This window comes from Oncorhynchus clarkii, chromosome 5, assembly GCF_045791955.1.
Source record: "Oncorhynchus clarkii lewisi isolate Uvic-CL-2024 chromosome 5, UVic_Ocla_1.0, whole genome shotgun sequence".
Lineage (NCBI taxonomy): Eukaryota > Metazoa > Chordata > Actinopteri > Salmoniformes > Salmonidae > Oncorhynchus > Oncorhynchus clarkii.
Window position 1 is genome coordinate 73,907,593 of NC_092151.1, and position 22,444 is coordinate 73,930,036.

At 42.0% G+C, this 22,444-nt stretch overlaps 1 protein-coding gene across 6 annotated transcripts in view; it reads right to left on the minus strand.

Annotated features, from left to right (window-relative positions):
- Positions 1–13,353, minus strand: part of LOC139409375 (nucleoprotein TPR-like) — a 39,193-nt gene extending 25,840 nt beyond the window's left edge. For 5 of the 6 annotated variants that reach the window (XM_071154442.1, XM_071154440.1, XM_071154441.1 and 2 more), the window contains exons 1-20: positions 13,181–13,351; positions 12,131–12,235; positions 11,864–11,937; positions 10,222–10,318; positions 10,034–10,137; positions 9,740–9,904; positions 9,396–9,569; positions 9,079–9,166; positions 8,822–8,962; positions 8,452–8,558; positions 8,049–8,246; positions 4,496–4,603; positions 4,114–4,340; positions 3,676–3,839; positions 3,330–3,463; positions 2,914–3,062; positions 2,501–2,663; positions 2,221–2,355; positions 1,946–2,086; positions 1,588–1,762 (exon numbers count right to left, since the gene is read on the minus strand). In XM_071154442.1, the coding sequence (XP_071010543.1) occupies positions 1,588–1,762; positions 1,946–2,086; positions 2,221–2,355; positions 2,501–2,663; positions 2,914–3,062; positions 3,330–3,463; positions 3,676–3,839; positions 4,114–4,340; positions 4,496–4,603; positions 8,049–8,246; positions 8,452–8,558; positions 8,822–8,962; positions 9,079–9,166; positions 9,396–9,569; positions 9,740–9,904; positions 10,034–10,137; positions 10,222–10,318; positions 11,864–11,937; positions 12,131–12,235; positions 13,181–13,331 (2,800 nt within the window). In that variant the 5' untranslated portion in view covers positions 13,332–13,351. Of the gene's footprint in view, positions 1–1,587; positions 1,763–1,945; positions 2,087–2,220; positions 2,356–2,500; positions 2,664–2,913; positions 3,063–3,329; positions 3,464–3,675; positions 3,840–4,113; positions 4,341–4,495; positions 4,604–8,048; positions 8,247–8,451; positions 8,559–8,821; positions 8,963–9,078; positions 9,167–9,395; positions 9,570–9,739; positions 9,905–10,033; positions 10,138–10,221; positions 10,319–11,863; positions 11,938–12,130; positions 12,236–13,180 lie in introns of all 6 variants that reach the window. The other variant, XM_071154438.1, reaches the window with a different exon arrangement.
- Between the last annotated feature and the right edge of the window lie 9,091 nt (positions 13,354–22,444).

Consider the following 22,444-nt stretch of genomic DNA (forward strand, 5'->3'; position numbering starts at 1 on the left):
ATATGAATGTCAACACACAATAGGATGACTGGGGAGGGGACTTCACATTCCAACCTTGTTTAACATTATCTAGTCTAAATATGGCATGATTCCACCAATTGTAACCGTCTGCATCACTTTCAAAGAGGTACTTTTATTTTGTAGGTAACCAGCAAATTATACTATTGTGCCTAATCCTTATTGTGGCTAGCTTCACAAACATAACTTGGTCTGGTCAAGCCTCACTAGCCAGATGAAGCTAGTTGGCTGCTTATAATGTTTGGGCTTTGGGCAACAGGGTTAAGTAGCTGGCTAACGTTAGCCAGCTACTTAACCCTGTTGCCCAAAGCTAACGTTAGCTTTGGGCAACAGAGTTAAGTAGCTGGCTTGCTATTTATTTTCAAGAACCAAAGTTAAATTTCAATAGGCGAACAACAATACTTACAAGGATTCCTAAATCATTGCTAAGAATAACGAAAATGACTGCAGTTTCAACTGGTCATTGTTTTTCCAGGCTGGTTGTACCAAGCTAAAGCTAGCCAGCCCAGAAGTTGCGGTCAAACAAATAATGCTTCATTACAAACGCTGTATTCTTAAAAAAATAGTTTGTAGCCGGTGTTTGCAGACTTTTTTGTATATCTTTGACAGTGTTACTGATAGCAGTGGTGGGGCTTGGCTTGCACATGCAACTTCAGAACACACATTCTATAAGATAGAACTGTTTGACGTGTCAAACGAAAATCATATTTAAAAACACATCAAAGTGTTATTTGCGTCTTTGACACGCAAAGACCCAAACAGCATTCCATAGTATGTTGTGAAGCTAATAGCAATGAAGCTATTACTGTCGTGAAAGCCAACATTACCCACGACAGAGAACGGTTGATTGTCGAGGGCAATGAATTCCATTACCTTGGCGTTAAATGGATTTCGCCTTTGAGTTGTCTTGCTGACATTTTCTTACTCTTTCAAATGACTGCTCAACTTGTTGACTGCTCGATCCACACAGCAGACATTGTGGGCTAGGTTGGGAATGCTGCGTTGCACGTGTAGCGCAACATTTTACATGGCGCCATTACGTCATGTACCTACGGTATATAGGTATTCGCGTCAGCTTTGACATCGTTTTTCACATCTGCGTTAAACTAGACATCGGGCCAATACCGATTTTGGCATTTTTAGCTAATATCATCCGATTCCGAAATGTTCACCGATATATCGTGCATCCCCCTACTTATTTGATAGATTCATGAGTGTTAGACAAAGCAAGGAAAGTGAACTTCAAAACATGTTTAATTGGAATGTGCAGCTGTTGTTGATAAGTGATGAATATGCTAGCTTCTGACATGACTGCAAGTCTGACATTTAGCTGGGAAATTTGAAAAATATCAGAGGCTATTTAAAGACAGGATAGCAAACTGGGATTTAAACGCTCTTAAAAATAGTAATTGTGTAAGTGGCTGTACTGAAGAAAACTCAGTACTATCCACATTCGAGCCATTCCAACATTCAGGCTACAAGAACTTCTATGGGAGGTTCCAAAACATTCTATGATGTCTCAGAAGGCAGTCAACCTGATGTGATTCTGTACGTTGTATGTACTCTTACCTCTGATGCCCATGGGAGTGGGCGGGGAGCTCAGGGACAGACGACCACCCTCTCCACTGCCCTGCTGCAGCCTGAGAGAGCTCACCTCCAGCTGGGCAGCACTCAGCTGATCCCTGGTCTTCTGGAGCAGGGCCGTCTGGGTCTCCAGCTGCCTCTTGGCATCCATCAGCTGCAACTGGATGGGGAAAAGCGAGGAAGGGTTGATTTTGTGTATGGTATGTGAAATGCTTGAATTCTGCCTTTTTGAAGCAAGTCTTGGGGAAAAAAGTATAAGTGTTATATTAAAGGAGAAAGAGGGATAGAATCGGTAGAGGGGGGGGTTGTAGTTGGACTTGGGATGATTGTTGGTTAGACTTACATCTTGGTTTCTGCTCAGCAGGTGGCGTTGCTCGACCTCGTGCTCCAGTCTCTTCTGCAGCTGGCCGATCTCCCTCTCCTGCTTCTCTATCTGGGCGTTCAGACGCTGCCTGGTGTCTGTCTCGGAGCGCTCCAACGTGGCCTGAATGAGCACACAGGGAGAACAGTTAAAACATGACACGAACGCAGAGAGAACAGTGCCTCAACCAATTTATGAGTGGTTAGTGTGCGATGTATCAATTGTTTTGAGATTGGTGTGTGTGTGTCTGTAGGTACCTCTATGGTCTTGAGATTGGTGAGTAGCATGTTCTGTCCTCGTTGTTGGGTCTGCATGGTCTCCTTCTCCTGGGTCAGTCTGGACTCCACTAGCTTCAGCATCTCTCTCTCCTTCCTGAGGCTCTCAGCACGACCCTGGAGGAGGAAAACACTCAGCTCAACTGTGGCTTAGAAACTAGATGTAATACATGTATAGAAAGACCACTAACACACACATTACGAGAGTGAGACCAAGTATTGTCTTTTTTAATACAATGAACAAAATACTTGGAACACACACCTCTGCCATGTTTAGTTTCTCCTGGGCAACCCTCAGGTCCTGGGTCATGGTGTGAACAGTCTGCTCACATGTCTGGGCTGCAGCAGCCATCTTCTGTCCCTTCTCCATCAGAGAGGCAATCTCCTTCCTGTAGCCCTTAACATTATCCTGAAGCATCTCATACCTGGGGGGGGGGGGGGGGGGCGTCACCAGGTAGGATCAGTAAGTTATCAAGCGAACTTTGCAAAAAAATTGTTGTTCGCACATTGAGAAAGACAAAATGTCCAAAACACTTTGGTAAGTGTAACTTACCCACAAATTCCAAGGATTTTTGAAAAAACAGGGAATTTGGGCAAAGTTCACAGAATTTTACAACCCTAATCATGTGCCATTGTGTTGAATAGTGACCTGAAAGTGATGTGCAATTCTCTTACCTCTTGGAGGTAAACTCCAGTTGGGTGGATATCTTGGCATTCTGGAATCTCTGGTCAGACACCTGCTTCTGTAGCTTCTCACTCTGCTCCATCAGGGCCTTGTCACTCTCAGACCTCTCCCTCTTATAGGAAGAGAACACTTCCTGCAACTAATAAACATACCAAACAAGATGTTCCTTTGGATAAGAGTAATGCAACCATTTTGTATAAAACTAATTGAAGGATATTGTTTGTGATCTACCATAACATGGCGGTTTGGTGGAACAAAAAGGACAGAATGTTTGATATGCAGACTTCCATTCTCAATGTTAAATGGTAGACTGCCACAGAATTCCTGTAGTTAGTAGGTGTATACTGCCCTCTAGTGACTGACTAAGAAAACGTGTAAAACAGCACAGAAGATTGTGGGAGTTCACCTGTCGGAGGGCTGCCTTTGCCTCTACCACCTCGGTTGACTCGGTTGCCATAGTAATGATTCCAGTGGGTGTGGTGGGGGTGGCGGCTGGGGAGCGGCGGGGGGTGCTAGAGAACTCCTCAGCAGCTGCTGCACCTGAGACAAGAGGTCAATATGTAATTAATATATACACATCCCAAAGTTATCCACTGGGGCTGGGACAAAAATTACTTCTTAAAGAACCAAAAGCCTGCACACGGTATATGCTGCTCCAGTACTTTATTCATGCACCCACATATACATTTCTGCTACACTAGCCTCATCAGGCCCTGAAGAAGGAAATATTTGTGAAATAATCTGAACCCGACCTTGCTGAGGGAAGCTGACTCCGGTGGCCTGGGCCAGCAGCACTCTGTACATATCTCTCTGCCTAACGATGGACTCAGCCAGCTGCATCTGGTGGCCCCGCTGCTCTCGCAGAGCCTCCAGCTCTGCCTGGGCCTTCTCCAGACTGCGCTCCAGCTCACTGCACCTGGGGGGGGGGGGGGGGGGGGGGGGGGGGTTGGAATGACCTTTACTTATCCACAGACAAACATTTTACTGACACAGGGGAACCTAAGGGGAAGGTGGAGCAGGAGCTACTATCATATTGCTTATGCCAATCCAACAATGTCAGATCCACAAATGTATCTAGTGGGTTGTTTCTGGATAGAGAAAAGGACAGTCGGACACTTATCTTGGGGGCTTGGGTTGAAAGCAAAACATAAATGATCTGCAAAAAATATGGACAATTAAGTATATCACACTTGGTGCCAGTGGTCTCTTCCTCCTCCCTCTCCTGTGCCTCGCTGAGCTCTCGGAGGGCCACCAGGAGGCGCTGGTTTTGCTGCTGGAGCTCCTCCACCCCACGAAACGTCACCAGGTGCTGCGTGATGACCTCTGACGTGCTGCTGATGTCAGCAGAGCTCACCTCCTCGTCATGGGCTACATGGTTACCACGCGCCTCCTCCAGCTCAATGAGTAGGACACGGATCTGGTGGGGGAGGGGGTGAAAAAGTTATGTCCCAAACCTGTATTCTTGAAACCATCACTTTTTGATCGACATTGTTATTGATTTTCCACACCTAATTCTACGACAATAGTGAGGTTTGCGGGGTTATAAGACAGGATGTTCTGTTTGGGCCCTACCTGCTGCCCCATGTCTGCAAGCTGCACATCAGACCTCTGGTTGTCTCTCTCCAGGACAGAAGAGCGCTTGTTGGCCTCGTCAGTCACCTTCTGCAGACGGTGAACCTCCTGAAACACAGTAACTAGTTATAATTCCACTAAATGGGTTCTGTCACACTATAAGTGCACATCATAAGCAAGTGCAGTGCAGTTCACGAATACCAACCAAGGCAAGCGGTACCGGGGCATCAAGTCTGACACCAACAGGCTCCTGAAGAGCTTCCATCCCCAAGCCATAAGACTACTAAATAGCTAACAAAATGTCCACATACACTATCTGCATTGACCATTCCATTTTATATGCATATTCTACACCCACTTGATTTGCTCATGCACACACAATCTTATACGCTGCTGCTACTCCGTTTATCATATATCCCGATACCTTACACATACATACAGTTGAAGTCGGAAGTTTACATACACCTTAGCCAAATACATTTAAACTCAGTTTCACAATTCCTGACATTTAATCAGATTAAAAATTCCCTGTTTTAGGTCAGTTAAAATCACCACTTTATTTTAAGAATGTGAAATGTCGGAATAATATTAGCCTCAAATAAATAATGAAACGTGTTCAATTTGGTTTAAATAAAAGCAAAAACAGTGTTGGAGAAGAAAGTAAAAGTGCAATATGTGCCATGTAAGAAAGCTACCGTTTCAGTTCCTTGCCCAGAACATGAGAACATATGAAAGCTGGTGGTTCCTTTTAACATGAGTCTTCAATATTCCCAGGTAAGAAGTTTTAGGTTGTAGTTATTATAGGACTATTTCTCTCTATACCATTTGTATTTCATATACCTTTGACTATTGGATGTTCTTATTAGGCACTTTAGTATTGCCAGTGTAACAGTATAGCTTCCGGCCCTCTCCTCGCTCCTCCCTGGGCTCGAACCAGGAACACAACGACAACAGCCACCATCGAAGCAGCGTAACCCATGCAGAGCAAGGGGAACAACCACCCCAAGGCTCAGAGCGAGTGATGCTTGAAACACTATTAGCGTGCACTAACTAGCTAGCCATTTTACTTTGGTTACACCAGCCTCATCTCGGGTGTTGATGGGCTTGAAGTCATAAACAGCGCAATGCTTGACGCACAACGAAGAGCTGCTGGCAAAACGCCCGAAAGTGCTGTTTGAATGAATGTTTACACACCTGCTTCTGCCTACCACCGCTCAGTCAGATACTTGTATGCTCAGTCAGATTATATGCAATGCAGGACATGCTTGATAATATCAACAACCATGTGTAGTTAACTAGTGATTATGATTGATTGTTTTTTTATAAGATATGTTTAATTAGCTAGCAACTTACCTCGGCTTACTGCATTCGCGTAACAGGCAGTCTCCTTGTGGAGTGCAACGAGAGAGGCAGGTCGTTATTGCGTTGGACTAGTTAACTGTAAGGTTGCAAGATAGATCCCCCGAGCTGACAAGGTGAAAATATGTCGTTCTGCCCCTGAACGAGGCAGTTAACCCACCGTTCCTAGGCTGTCATCGAAAATAAAAATGTGTTCTTAACTGACTTGCCTAGTTAAATAAATATTAAATACAATGTGTAAAAAATACCGATTTCCGATTGTTATGAAAACTTGAAATCGGCCCTAATTAATCGGTCATTCAGATTAATCGGTCGACCTCTACTTTATATACAGTAACAGTCAAAAGGTTGGACACACCTACTTATTCAAGGCTTTTTCTTAAAATGTTGAATATTTTCTACATTGCAGAATAATAGTGAATACATCAAAACTATGAAATAACATATGGAATTATGTAGTAACCAAAAAAAGTGTATATTACTTTATATATTTCAACAAAGTAGCCACCCTTTGCCTTGTTGACAGCTTTGCACACTTTTGGCAACCTCTCAACCAGCGTCATGAGGTAGTAAGCAAAGAAAAATGACAGCCCATCAGTACTTTAAGACATTAAGTCAATACGGAAAATGAAGAACTTTGAACGTTTCAAGTACAGTCCCAAAAACCATCAAGCGCTATGATGAAATTGGATCTCATGAGGTCCACCAGAGGAAAGGAAGACCCAGAGTTACCTCTGCTGAAGAGGATAAGTTATTTAGAGTTACCAGCCTCAAATATTGCAGCCCAAATAAATGCTTCACAGAGTTCAAGTAACATCAACTGTTCAGAAGAGACTGTGTGAATCGGGCCTTCATGGTCTAAATGCTGCAAAGAAACTACAACTTTTTTTTATTTAACTAAGCAAGTCAGTTAACAACAAATTCTTATTCACAATGACGGCCTACACTGGCCAAACCCAGATGATGCTGGGCCAATTGCGCGCCGCCCTATGGGACTTCCAATCATGGCCAGTAGTGATATAGCCTGGAGTCGAACCAGGGTTTGAACTACTTAAGGACACCAATAAGAAGAAGATAATTGCTTGGGTCAAGAAACACGAGCAATGGACTGGTGCAAATCTGTCTTTTGGTCTGCTGATTCCAAATTTGAGATTTTTGGTTCCAATCGCCATGTCTTCGTGAGACGCAGAGTAAGTGAACGGATGATCTCCACATGTATGGTTCCCACCGTGAAGCATGGAGGAAGCGTGATGGTGCTTTGCTGGTGACACTGTCAGTGATTAATTTAGAATTCAAGGCACACAACAAGCATGGCTACCACAGCATTCTGTAGCGACATGTCATCCCATCTGGTTTGCACTTAGCCTTGGTTGGTATTCGTGTTTTAAGAGGACAATGACCAAAAACACACCTCCAGGCTGTGTAAGGGTTATTTGACCAAGAAGCAGAGTGATGGAGTGCTGCATCAGATGACCTGCCCTCCACAATCACCCAACCTCAACCCAATAAAGATTGTTTGGGATGAGTTGGACCGCAGTGAAGGAAAAGCAGCCATCAAGTGCTCAGCATGTGTGAAGTCCTTCAACACGGTTGGAAAAGCGTTCCAGGTAAAGCTGGTTGAGAGAATGCCAAGTGTGCAAAGCTGTCATCAAGGCAAAGAGTGGCTACTTTGAAGAATCAAAAAAATATTTAGATTTATTTAACACTTTTTTGGTTACTACATGATTCCATGTGTTATTTCATAGTTTATTTATTCACTATTATTCTATAATGTAGAAAATACTAAAAATAAAGATAAACCCTTGAATGAGTAGGTGTCCAAACTTTTGACAGGCACTGTATTTTAATTACTTTCTCATGTTCTTATTTTTCGTACTACTTTACTTTTGTTTATTGATTTTGAAAGAGCAAGCAAGAAAAGGCATTTCACTGTACTAGTGCAGGTGACAAAAAACTAAAATGCAGTGCAGTGCAGTTCACCAATACCATCTCAAATACATTATTTTCACTTAGACTAGACATTCTGGATGATACAGTTTAGTGCAGTTCAAAACCATCCCAAGCCATTGCATTTATCATGAGTTCACTGGATTGGTTTCTAATTATCCTTACATATCCTCAGATGTTTGACTAACAAAAGTCTCTTGGTCCTCTGTATGGCAATAATAAAATGCACAAACTAAAACCCACACACCTTAACTGCCTGTTCCAACTTGGATGAAAGGCTGGCCACAGATTTCTGCATACGCTCATGCTCATCCCTCTGGCGTTTAAGGATGGGACCCTTAGCCTCCACCTCCTGCACTATGTCATCCAAGTACTTATTCACCCGCTTGTTCTCCACACGCTCCAGCTGCAGTGCCTCCTGGGTCTCCACATACGCTGTGTACAACTGGAGAGAAGAGGTCGCTCAAACAGTTATACAGTCCCACCCTCAAACATCAATACTATGAGCGTAATGTGTTTTAATATAACCGTTTTCTTTGCAAAGTAAATCTCTGCAGATGAATTCTGTAAATGTTAAGTAAATATGTGACGTGAAAATGTGTGACATAGAAGAGTCCTCTGTCACCAAAGCAGTGCAACTGTGGCGTTACCTCAGTCAGCTTCATGCCAGGTTTGACTATCTTGGCAACGGCGACTGCGGTCGGGGACATGGTGGTAATCGTTTCCTCTGACAGCACTGAGGCTGCACCGGCAGAGCCTGGACACACATAACCATGCACAGGGTCAAAGTTCATCCTCCATCTCAAACTGAGGTCTTCAGAGTGTGACCAAAGAAGCCACATCAACCTAACACAAATCAGTCAGTGGACAGTTTATATTAGCCATCGAATGCTCATTCAAATAACATAAAACTTACTGGTAAAGAGGTTAATTCTGAGAGACATCGTCCAAAAATGAAGCAATTTCACAGTCCAGTCAACTGTTCAGTAGAATCAGGCAAGATTGTGTCTAAGACCTGACCTTTGAGCTTGGTGTCGGACAGCAGTTCGTTGGCGTTCTCCAGTTCTTTTTCCAAATTGATTATCCTCTCCTTCAGCGCAGCAGCCTCATTGTCCCGACAGTCATCCATCTCCTGCAACCTCACCTCTAGGGCCTTGTTCGCTGTAGAGAGGAAAGGAGAGGATAATGGTAGCCTACTTGTGACAAGCAAACCAAGTGCCCATGTCTGAAGATTTTGCATTGAGATGGTGTCTGTGTGGTTTCTCTCTCACTCTCACCCTCTCCAGCATCTGTCAGCAGCTTGTGCAGCTCCTCTACAGCCCCACTCAATTCCTCACTCTTGGACTCAGAGTCTGCAGCAGCTCCCTGGTAAGACAAGGTAAAGGGTTGTTGGCCAGTGTTGGGAAAGAAACAATGTATTCAATGCTCCACATCATCCACCACAAAAATGTTGCATGCACCTGTTAACTAAAATGTTCCTCAAAAGCTTACTTACAAAAAAAAAACATCAAGGTAGCAATGATGACCACCATTATTAGGGAGCTATGGACTATCCACTGGAATCCAAAACAAATCCAAGACTTGTTCTACATACCTTGTACAAGTTGGAGAGCTTTATGTTGGCATTCAGCTCGTTTCTAAACTTCTCCTCCATGCTAGCCTGCTGCTCCTTATCCTCTTTCAGTTTGTTGATTATGTCTTCAGCCTGCTTCTGAAGGCCTTCATTTGAAGTCTTCAAACTGGTCACTTGGTCCTGGACTCTGTTCAACTACAAAAAAAACAACAGACAACTATAATGACAGAGTACTGGGGGAGAAGCCAGTCAGGTAATAGTTTGTTTTTGATATGTGAATGACTCCATACTCAATAGATGAATATGATAACCAGAATGTACAGCTATAAAAAAAATATATATATTTTAAACTGTCATGTTCTTACCTCATCCTCTTTGTTCTCCAAGCTACACTTCAGCTCCAGGATCTGGTTGCCCTTCTGGCGTGAAAGAGCCAGCAGCTCCTCACTTTTAGCCTTGAGCTCTGCGTTCAGCCAGGCAGTCTGGCCTCGCAACAGCTCCTTTTCCTGCTCCATACGCTTCTCACGGTACTGAGGGAACCGGCACAACAGCATGGATTACACATGATATATACATGTATTAGATCATTTCAACACCTTCCTTGAGAGGTGGGTCCTATTCAAGTGGCCACGAGCTACAGAGCGTTGAAATAGGCTCACCTTGATGTTGACCTCTGAGGATTCAAGCTCATCCAACTTGAGCTGCAGCCCCATCTTTGAGGCATTGACTTCCGCCACTTTGTCATTGAGGCGCTGCAGGTCCTCTGATTAAAAAAATAAATCCAATAATACATTAGATCAAGTGTGTGTCTGTGTGTTTGCGTCTCTCCACATAGATTCATCCATACCACTCAGATAGGCCACTTCCTGGGATCTCCTCTCCAATGTACGCACAAGCTCCCGCTTCTCTGCCTCCAGTTCATTTTTGGCTTTACAGAGCTGGGCCTAGAATAAAGATGTTAAAGTCAATGTCAAGCCCAAAAAAGGTGTCAACACGAACCTAAGGCTGGGTGATATGGCCTAAAAAATGATCAATGGTTTTAATGTTCTCTAAATAAGCTTTGTTGTAAAATTAAAAAGGTCAAACACAGCATTTCAAAACAGTCAGCAATAAATCGAATGAATTCCAGGCTTTTGAAATTATACATTTTTTAAAAATATATATTTTTACCTTTATTTAACTAGGCAAGTCAGTTTTAAGAACAAATTCTTATTTTCAATGACGGCCTGGGAACAGTGGGTTAACTGCCTTGTTCAGGGGTAGAAGAACAGATTTTTAGCTTGTCAGCTCTGGGATTCAATCTTGCAACCTTTCGGTTACAGGTCTAACGCTCTAACCACTAGGCTACCTGCCGCCCCATATATGCCTTCCACAACCACAAGACCGAGTAATAATGTAATTATTTTATGAAAATAGTCCAGCCTGCCTTTTCTTTGCAATAATCACTCTTCTGGCTTTCAAGTCTGTCTATGAAAATACCCTTTGTTGCAAATGTAACCAGAACCATGAATAATGCACATTCAGTAATAATGACTAACTTCTTGCAGCAAACATGGAAAATTAACACAGGTCTCATAAACAATCCCTTAAGCACAAGACCACGTGCAAGTGAGTAGCCAGCTAATCTGTATAGTTCAAGTTTAGCCAACTTGGATCCATTTGCTAGCTAACAAGGCAGAAAAGTTTCATTGTTATGAATACACCCTTCTGTCCATCTCTAACTGTTTGAACAGCATGTTAGCCTGTCCACTTTGTTTAGATATTCAAATCAAGTGGCCTACCTTATTTCTCAGAATGAGAACGAGTTGCCAATTCCATATACAATTATGTGTTATGCTTATTTCACATTTAGAAAAACAGACTAGACAGCTAGTCGTCTTTGGTTGAAATGCCGCAATGCCATGCGTGACAGAAAAATAACATGAATTTCCAAAGGGTATCATTAGAAAGCTTAAATTCTCTATTACAGTAAAATAATGTCTCAATGTGTTTCGGTGTCAATATGACTAATTCTGTTGTACCAAACCACAAATAGCAAGTTGAAAATGCTTGTCAGAGAGGAAGAAGTTCTCTCTTATCTTTGTTGTTGTGAGTGGCAGGGTCTTGGTCAGGGTGTGTGCAAACAGTGAGAAAGAGACTAACAGAGGTTTCACTCTCACCAAAATAAGCCCAATGTTATTCTATGGATATAAGCTTGCCGCCTTAACAACGACTCCCATTGTTAGGGCGGAGGCATGCGCATCTCGTCATTACATTCAGATCTCTGGTGTAAATGGAAGGTACACACAGCACAGAAGGAGCTTAGGAGACTTGACCAAAAATACATAAGAACATGTGGAGATAAACACTTATAAAAAAACAAAAAGTAGAAGTTGATTCATGTGATAGAGGTATTTGGAATATCGGGCAAAACAAATTAGAATAAATGTTATATATTACCTAGCCCTACATAAAGCGTTAAAGAGGTGACAAGACCATGAGGTTCTCACCTGTTCAGATGTCAACTTCTCTTGGTTGATTTCATACTCTTTATTCTTTTCTAGTACACTCTTGAGTTCTTCATCTATAGAAAAAATTGCAATTTCATAAAATGGTGGATCGTCATTCCCAATGATGGGATGTACTTGACCCAAGGTCAAACTTGGGTCATGGTCAGTAAATTGCAAAGAATCACATACCGGGGTTTACATACTGTACATGTACTGCAGTGGTAAGTAAAGAGCCTTTGAGTGGATCAAGAAACTAGTTCCACTTACCGATCTTGGTGAACTCCTCTCGGAGTTTGTGGTGCTGTTCAGTCTGGGTCACAAACTGTTCCTGACTCTGTTCAAGACGTTGCACTTTCTCAAAGAACTGTTGTTCTACAAGAGTGACAACACATGTTAACGTTGCTGCTATTGTCTCGAAGGCGTAATGATAAATCAGGTAGTTTAATAAAAAGTTATCTGGGAGTATAGAGAAGTTCTTAACAAACGAACTAGTCATCCACCACGTTGCCAACGTCAGCCAGTAAGCTAAACAATTTAGACATGGCTGATTAACAATGTTGACAAGCTACCCTAGCTAGCTAACGATTTTTGAATCCATCATATCACTATGCCTTGTGAGATAAACAGTTGTCGATGCAGCCGGGAAAGGCCATCCACGTTCTGCGATAACGAACGTACAATGTAAAATATTTGTTTAACTAAACCTCATTGTTCGATCTGTGATAACATGATTATTTTTATAACTAAACCAAGATAGACCACTGCCCGTCGTTTCAAATGGGAACAAATGTGTCATGGTGGGTAGAACAAGCCTGGAGGTGGGCGGAGCCATGCAAGAGCAAGCGAGATCCTATTGGCGCTTACTAACACGCATATTTCCGTTAGGGAACGCCTACTCTATAGTGCAAGTGCGCAAAAACTACTCTTACTAAACAACACAATTTAAAAAGAACACTTTGGCAAAGAGAGAAGTCTACAAAACTTAGTCCACTGTGTTCGTAACATATTATAGATTTAGGAACAGAACATTGTATGGATATCAAATGTTTAATCAATGAGCAAATTAGCACAATGTCGGCTAAAATCTATCTCGCTCCATCTTCTCCCACTGCAGGCAACAGGGCTTCCTCTCACTACCATATTTGGTAGTGAGTGGAAACGCCACGCGGATATTTCAAATGTATACATCCGGTGAAAAAACAACGAGACAGATGTATCTGTGATTCTGTCTTAAGCTAGCTACGTAGCCTAGATAACGTTAGCTAGCGAGCTGGAATTGTACACATCATTACAATGACTTATTCGGATATAACTTACCGCTATCGACTCTAAATTGCTCCTGGTGTGACTTGAGGGAATCTATTTCATATTGCAGATCAGAAAATAACTTTTCTAGTTTATTTTGAACAGCTTTTGGTAGCTTCGCTATCTCAGCGCGCTCCAACGCTTGAAGTAGCACTGTAGCCATATTTCAGCCACACCAATTCTGCTCTGAGCAGGCGCATTGATGACTTGTTCGCTCACAACGTGGTGTATGATGGGAAAAGTAATGTTTACTTTTTTTGTGACTGGGAATGTAACTTTAAAGTCCTGATTGAAAGTGCACTTCAGTCCAGCAAAAGGTCTTATCTGAGTCTTTGAAACCAGCGCTGAATGTTTTCATCTCAGGGTTTAATAACTTTTATTATCATTAAAAACAGTTATTAAAAACAGTTATTATATTACCGGTACAATCGCTAAGTCCAATACAATATACATCTCCTGTTACAATTCCCCCAGTTTACAGTGACTTTAAGCAAGGAGTTTTCTCTTTTTTTATTTCACCTTTATTTAACAAAGGTAGGCAAGTTGAGAACAAGTTCTCATTTATAATTGCGACCTGGCCAAGATAAAGCAAAGCAGTTCGACACATACAACAACAGAGTTACACATGGAGTAAAACAAACATACACTCAATAATACAGTACAAAAATAAGTATATACAATGTGAGCAAGTGAGGTGAGATAATGGAGGTAAAGGCAAAAAAGGCCATGGTGGCGATGGTGGACACCAAGGAACTTGAAACTCATGACATGCTCCACTACAGCCCTGTCGATGTTCCTGTAGTCCACGATAATCTCCTTTGTCTTGCTCACATTGAGGGAGAGGTTGTTGTCCTGGCACCACACTACCAGGTCTCCGACCTCCTCCCTATAGGCTGTCTCATCGTTGTTGGTGATCAGGCCTACCACTGTTGTGTCGTCAGCAAACTTAATGATGGTGTTGGAGTCGTGCTTGGCCACGCAGTCATCGGTAAACAGGGAGTACAGGAGGGGAATGGTATCCAACACGTGTTTGATACCATTCCATTGACTCCATTCCAGCCATTATTTATCTCTTTTGTGAAAATGTGTCAATTTCAAGATATGAATTCATAGTGCAATTTACATAACTCCCATGGTTTATTTAAGAAATACCTAGGTGTCTGGTTAGACTGTAAACTCTCCTACCAGACTCACATTAAGCATCTCCAATCCAAAATTTAATCTAAAATCGGCTTCCTATTTCGCAACAAAGCATCCTTCACTTATGCTGCCAAACATACCCTCATAAAACTGACTATCCTACCGATCCTTGACTTCGACGATGTAATTTACAAAATAGCCTTCAACACTCTACACAGCAAATTGGATGCAGTCTATCACAGTGCCATCCGTTTTGTCACCAAAGCCCCATATACTACCCACCACTGCGACCTGTATGCTCTCGTTGGCTGGCCCTCGCTTCATATTCGTCGCCAAACCCACTGGCTCCAGGTCATCTATAAGTCTTTGCTAGGTATAGCAGCACCCACCCGTAGCACGCGCTCCAGCAAGTATATTTCACTGGTCACCCCCAAAGCCAATTCCTCCTTTGGTCGCCTTTCCTTCCAGTTCTATGCTGCCAATGACTGGAACGAATTGCAAAATCACTGAAGTTGGAGACTCATATCTCCCTCACTAACTTTAAGCACCAGATGTCAGAGCAGCTCACAGATCACTGCACCTGTACATAGCCCATTTGTAAATAGCCCATCCAATTACCTCATCCCCATGCTGTTATTTATTTTGCTCCTTTGCACCCGAGTATCTCTACTTCCACATCTATCAATCAAGTGTTTAATTGCTAAATTGTAATTATTTAGCCCCTATGGCCTATTTATTGCCTTACCTCCCATATCTTACCTTATTTGCACACACTGTATTTACTTTTTTCTATTGTGTTATTGACTGTATGTTTGTTTATTCCATGATTAACTCTGTGTTGTTGTTTGTGTCGCACTGGTTTGCTTTATCTTGGCCAGGTCGCAGTTGTAAATGAGAACTTGTTCTCAACTAGCCTACCTGATTAAATAAAGGTGAAATAAATAAAATCACCAACAAACTATCATGGTCCAAACACACCAAGACAGTCATGAAGGCACGACAAATCCTATTCCCCCTCAGGAGACTAAAAAGATTTGTCATGGGTCCCCAGATCCTCAAAAAGTTCTATAGCCGCACCATCGAGAGCATCCTGACCGGTTGCATCACCGCCTGGTATGGCAACTGCTCGGCATCTGGTAAGGCGCTACAGGGGGTGGTGCGAACGGCCCAATACATCACTGGGGCCAATCTTCCTGCCATCTAGGACCTATATACTGGGAGGTGTCAGAGGAAGGACCAAAAAATTGTCAAAGACACCAGTCACCCAAGTCTGCTACCCCACAGCAAGCGGTACCGGAGTGCCAAGTCTTGGTCCAAAAGGCTCCGGAACAGCTTCTACTCCCAAGCTATAAGACTACTTAACAATCAAATAGCCACCCGGACTATTTACATTGACACTGCTGATACCCGCTGTTTATTATCTATGCATAGTCACTTTACCTCAACTTGCATGTACAAACTACCTCGACTAACCTGTACCCCCCCCCCCCCCCCCCCCCCCTCATTATTGTTATGAACTCCTTATTATTGTTGAACTCCATTGTTGGTTAAGGGCTTGTAAGTAAGTATTTTATGGTAAGGTCTACTATACATGTTGTATTCGGCGCATGTGACAATTTTTTTTGTTTTGATTTCCAGCCGTTATTATGAACCGTCCTACCCTCAGCAGCCTCCATTGCTCTACAATAGTCCTGGGATATGCAGGGTCAGACTTAGCATCCTGGATCCTTAGAGAGAGTACAGGTGCTCTATAGTTGTAAAAAGAGGAATCATTGTGGAGAAAAAAAATTGCCAAGACATGAAAACTTTAAGAGAGGTTGGAATCACAGTCTTTGAATCACAGTTACATTTGGTTATCTACTAAAATCAGCCTGCATTTCAAGTCTACAGTTAATCAGAGAGCAACAATAAGCAAAACACACAAACAACCTGTGGTGAGCAAACAGGCATGTATTCGGAGATAAATAAGAGATAGATATTGGGATCCAGATTAGATGGATAAACGGTTTCAGATACTGTAGTTGTCTCCTAATTAGCTTACAAACATGATTTACTATAAGGTTTAACAGTGGTTTGTTATACAAAGGGGTGTCTTCATTAGCAACAGGCACTAGCATTAGCATAATCACCAACTAATTGACAAATGATTAACAATGTAATTATTGTAGGCCTATGTTACATTCAATATCTTTTGAAGACCTAAATCCAAATACCCAATAAAACATTACTGCAGTAGCAGGATTAGAAAGAGACTATAGCCTCAAAAGTCAGAATAATAAAATATACCAGAGTTTGGGAAGTTGTTTGTCTCTTTACATGATGTGAAAGTGACTTTAGTAAGCATTGAGGTAGAAACACTTCTTTTTGGAGTACATTTATACAGAGCAAAGAGTAAAACCAGAGATGTGAAGCTTATGAGAACGACCAGAAACCCAATACGAGCTTTATCATTGTCTGAAAAGAGACAATGGTACAAGGACCACATGGTAAAGGGGCATGTAGGTAATTTGATGTCAGAAATGAATGTTGTACTGGAGGTTGGTCTAGTGGTCAACACAGTCGCCTCCAGATTACACATGCCCCCAACAATGGGTTCACATTATGTTTGTACTAATTCAAAAGCTTATCATTGTGATCATTCTTTAACTTGTTTAAATTAATGAACTGCATCATGTTGATTACAGGTGTTCTCACATATTGTCCTCTTTAAAGTGAACTATGGGGTAAAAAAAAAAGCAAAATAACTTAGTTTTCCTTGTATTCACACTGCCCTTGCCTTTGAATGAGGACTCAACTCTTTTGCCAATTCACTTCACCTATTTTGTGGTCCGAGTCCTCATTGCGTTCACATTGCTATGTTTAGAAAGGAAACCAAATGTTTTGCCAATATTCACTCAATGCACTCTGGGTTTTAATAAAGTGCAGGACAAGTCATTTCACCAGAATGTGCTATCGGACAGCTAATAGATTGCTTTTTAATAAGAGGAGACATAATCATTGCAATCAGAACATAATATTAACATGTAAATATTATTGGTAACATAATAAATAGCAGAAGAATAACTTCAGATTAAATAATGCTGTAATTGAACATTGAAAAGGCTACCGCCCCTTTAAGTGCTAGCATTGATTTAGTTCCCCTTGTGATTTTCACCAAATATACAAAAACATATGGACACCCCTTCAAATGAGTGGATTCGGCTATTTCTGCCACACCCGTTGCTGACAGGTGAATAAAATCGAGCACACTGCCATGCAATCTCTATAGGACACGCAATGGCAGTAGAATGGCCTTACTGAAGAGCTCAGTGACTTTCAACGTGGCACCGTCATAGGATGCCACCTTTCTAAAAAGTCAGTTCAAATTTCTGCCCTGGTCAACTGTCAGTGCTGTTATTGTAAAGTGGAAATGTCTAGGAGCAACAATGGCTCAGCCGCGTACTGGTAGGCCGCACAAGCTCACAGAATGGGACCGCAGAGTGCTAAAAAGTCTGTACTCGGTTGTAACACTCACTACCAAGTTCCAAACTGCCTCTGGAAGCAACGTCAGCACAACAACTGACCTCAACCCCATTGAACACCTTTGGGATTAATTGGAACGCAGACTGCGAGCCAACATCAGTGCCCAACCTCAATAATGTCCTTGTGGCTGGAAGCAATGTTACAACATCTAGTGGAAAGCCTTCCCAGAAGAGTGGAGGCTGTTATAGCTGCAAAGGGGGGGACCAATGCCCATGATTTTGGAATGAGATATTCGACGAGCAGGTGCCCATATACTTTTGGCAATGTAGTGTATATCCTCATCATTGACAAGTAATTACAGCTTTCAGGCTTTAACAACAGTATCTTCAACTCATGGCACAGCAGAGAGATCAGATTTATTCATGACCTATACTCAAACAATGTTCTTTATGTCTTTTACACATATCTAAGCTACATTTGGTATCCCGCAAAAATTACTATTATTGTTTCTTGCAAGTTGAACTCTATATTTAGAGAGACATTACCTCCAGATGCGTCAATGAGCGGTCCAGCTGATAAATGTTTCCCCAATTCACAGACTCACCACATTCTGCTGTTCCAGTACAACATTTTACACAGTCAACATAGAACCCCATACGTTCTTAATAAGTTTGACCCTCAAAGACCCCCAAAGTGTTTAAAATGCAAAACAGGAAGTGGCACATACAGTTGAAGTAGGAAGTTTACATACACCTTAGTCAAATACATTTAAACTCAGTTTTTCACAATTCCTGACATTTAATCATAGTAAAAATTCCCTGTTTTAGGTCAGTTAGGATCACCACTTGATTTTAAGAATGTGAAATGTCAGAAAATAATAGAGAATTATTTATTTCAGCTTTATTTATTTGATCACATTCCCAGTGGGTCAGAAGTTTACATACACTCAATTAGTATTTGGTAGCATTGCCTTTAAATTGTTTAACTTGGGTCAAACGTTTCAGGTAGCGTTCCACAAGCTTCCCACAATAAGTTGGGTGAATTTTGGCCAATTCCTCCTGACAGAGCTGGTGTAACTGAGTCAGGTTTGTAGGCCTCATTGCTCGCACACACCTTTTCAGTTCTGCTTGCATATTTTCTATAGCATTGAGGTCAGGGCTTTGTGATGGCCACTCCAATACCTTGACTTTGTTGACCTTAAGACATTTTACCACAACTTTGGAAGTATGCTTGGGGTCATTGTCCATTTGGAAGAACCATTTGTGACTAAGCTTTAACTTCCTGACTGATATACCCACATCATTTCCCCTTCCTCATGATGCCATCTATTTTGTGAAGTGCACCAGTCCCTACTGCAGCAAAGCACCCCCACAACATGATGCTGCCACACCCGTGCTTCACGGTTGGGATGGTGTTCTTCGGCTTGCAAGCCTCCCCCTTTTTCCTCCAAACACAACAATGGTAATTATGGCCAAACAGTCCTATTTTTGTTTCATCAGACCAGAGGACATTTCTCCAAAGTACAATCTTTGTCCCCATGTGCAGTTGCAAACCGTAGTCTGGCTTTTGATGGCGGTTTTGGAGCAGTGGCTTCTTCCTTGCTGAGCGGCCTTTCAGGTTATGTCGATCCAGGACTCGTTTTACGGTGGATATAGATACTTTTGTATCCGTTTCCTCCAGCATCTTCACAAGGTCCTTTGCTGTTGTTCTGGGAGTGATTTGCACTTTTCACACCTAAGTATGTTCATCTCTAGGAGACAGAACGCGTCTCTTTCCAGAGCGGTATGACGGCTGCGTGGTTCCATGGTGTTTATACTTGCGTACTATTGTTTGTACAGATGAACGTGGTACCTTCAGGCATTTGGAAATTGCTCCCAAGGATGAACCAGACTTGTGGAGGTCTACAATTTCATTTCTAAGGTCTTGGCTGATTTCTTTTAATTTCCACACGATGTCAAGCAAAAAGGTACTGAGTTTGAAGGTAGGCCTTGAAATACATCCACAGGTACACCTCCAATTGACTCAAATTATGTCAAATAGCCAATCATTAGCTTCTAAAGCCATTACATAATTTTCTGGAATTTTCCAAGCTGTTTAAAAGGCAGTCAACTTCGTGTATGTAAACTTTTGCCCCACTGGAATTGTGATAATGAATTATAAGTGATATAATCTGTCTGAAAACAATTGTTGGAAAAATTACTTGTGTCAAAGTAGATTGTGCATGACCTACTTGCCAGAACTATAGTTTGTCAACAAGAAATTTGTGGAGTGGCTGTAAAACTAGTTTTAATATCTCCAACCTAAGTGTGTATGTAAACTTCCAGCTTCAACTGTACAGTTCCAGTCAAAAGTTTGGACACACTCTTTCAAGGCTTTTTAATTATTTATTATTTTCTACTTTGTAAAATAAAAGTGATGACATCAAACTATGAACTAACACATATGGAATCATGTCGTAACCAAAAAAGGGTTCAATCTAAATATATTTTAATTTAATATTTTTCAAAGTTGCCACCCTTTGCCTTGATGACAGCTTTGAACATGCTTGCCATTCTCTCAACCAGCTTCATGAGGTAGTCACCTGGAATGCTTTTCCAACCGTCCTGAAGGAGTTCCCATATATGCGGAGCACCTGTTGCCTGCTTTCCCTTCACTCTGCGGTCCAACTCATCCCAAACCATCTCAATTTGGTTGAGGTCGGGTGATTGTGGAGGGCAGGTCATCTGATGCAGCACTCTATCCCTCTCCTTCTTGGTCAAATAGCCCTTACACAGCCTGGAGGTGTGTTTTGGGTCATTATCCTATTATAAAACAAATGATAGCCCCACCAAGCGCAAACCAGATGGGATGGCATATCGCTGCAGAATGCTATGGTAGCCATGCTGGTTAAGTGTGCCTTGAATTCTAAATAATTCACAGACAGTGTCACCAGCAAAGCACCCCCACCTCTATGCTACACTGTGGGCAGCACACCAAAATTCGCAAATTTTACTCATCAGACCAAAGGACAGATTTCCATCGGTCTAAATGTCCATTGCTCGTGTTTGTTGACCCAAGCAAGTCTCTTCTTCTTATTGGTGTCCTTTAGTAGTGGTTTCTTTGCAGCAATTCAACCATGAAGGCCTGATTCACGCAGTCTCCTCTGAACAGTTGATGTTGAGATGTGTCTGTTACTTGAACTCTGTGAAGCATTTATTTGGGCTGCAATCTGAGGTGCCGATTTCCGAGGCTGGTAACTCTAATGAACTTATCCTCTGCAGCAGAAGTAACTCTGGGTCTTCCTTTCCTGTGGCGGTCATCATGAGAGCCAGTTTCATCATAGCGCTTGATGGTATTTGTGACCGCACTTGAAGAAACTTTAAAAGTTCTTGAAATTTTCCATATTGACTCCCCTGCATGTCTTAAAGTAATGATGGACTGTCGTTTCTCTTTGCTTATTTGAGCTGTTCTTGCCATGATATGGACTTGGTATTTTACCAAATAGGGCTAATCTTCTGTATACCACCTCTACCTTGTCACAAAATACCTGATTGTCTCAAACGCATTAAGAAGGAAAGAAATTCCACAAGTTAATGTTTAACGAGGCACACCTGTTAATTGAAATGCATTCCAGGTGACTACCTCTGCCCTTTGGTCTGATGAGTCCAATGAATGCTATTCAGGAGGTTTTCATCAAGGATCTCTCTGTACTTTGCTCCGTTATTCTTTCCCTCCATCCGAACTAGTCTCTCAGTGCCTCCCACAGCATGATGCTGCCACCACCATGCTTCACCGTAGGGATGTTATTGGCCAGTTAATGGGCTGTGTCTGGTTTCCTCCAGACTTGGCATTCAGGCCAAAGAGTTCAATCTTGGTTTCATCAGGCCAGACAATCTTGTTTCTCAAAGCCTGAGAGTCATTTAAGTGCATTTTGGAAAACTCCAAGCAGGCTGTCATGTGCCTTTTACTGAGGAGTGGCTTCCATCTGACCACTCTACCATAAAGGCCTAATTGGTGGAGTGCTGCAGAGATGGTTGTCCTTCTGGAAGATTTTCCCATCTTCACAGAGGATATTCTGGAGCTCTGTCAGAGTGAGGCCCTTCTCCCCCAATAGCTCAGTTTGTCTGGGCGGCCACCTCTAGGAAAAGTATTGGTGGTTCCAAACTTCTTCCATTTAAGAGTGATGGAGGCCACTGTGTTCTTGGGGACCTTCAATGTTGCAGAAACATTTTGGTACCCATGCCAAGTTCTGTGCCTCAACATAATCCTGTTTCGGAGCTCTATGGACAATTCCTTACACCTCATGGCTTGGTTTTTACTTGGACATGCACTGTCAATCAATCACATTTATTTATAAAGCCCTTCTTACATCAGCTGATGGCACAAAGTGCGGTACAGAAACCCAGCCTAAATGTGATGTGGAAACTTCATTTGTATTATTTTCTTCTGTTTTTGTTATTATTATAGGTTACTTAGAACATTGTTTCTTTCTCTGTTGATGTAAAAAATATATCCATGACGGATTCACCACCACAAAGACTTTTGTCTGATATCTATCAATAATATACATATACAGTAGCGACCCATCATACAGGGCTACAAAAATATATACAGTACCCATCTAAAGTTTGGACAACTACTCATTCCAGGGTTTTTCTAAATTTGTACTATTTTCTACATTGTAGAATAATAGTT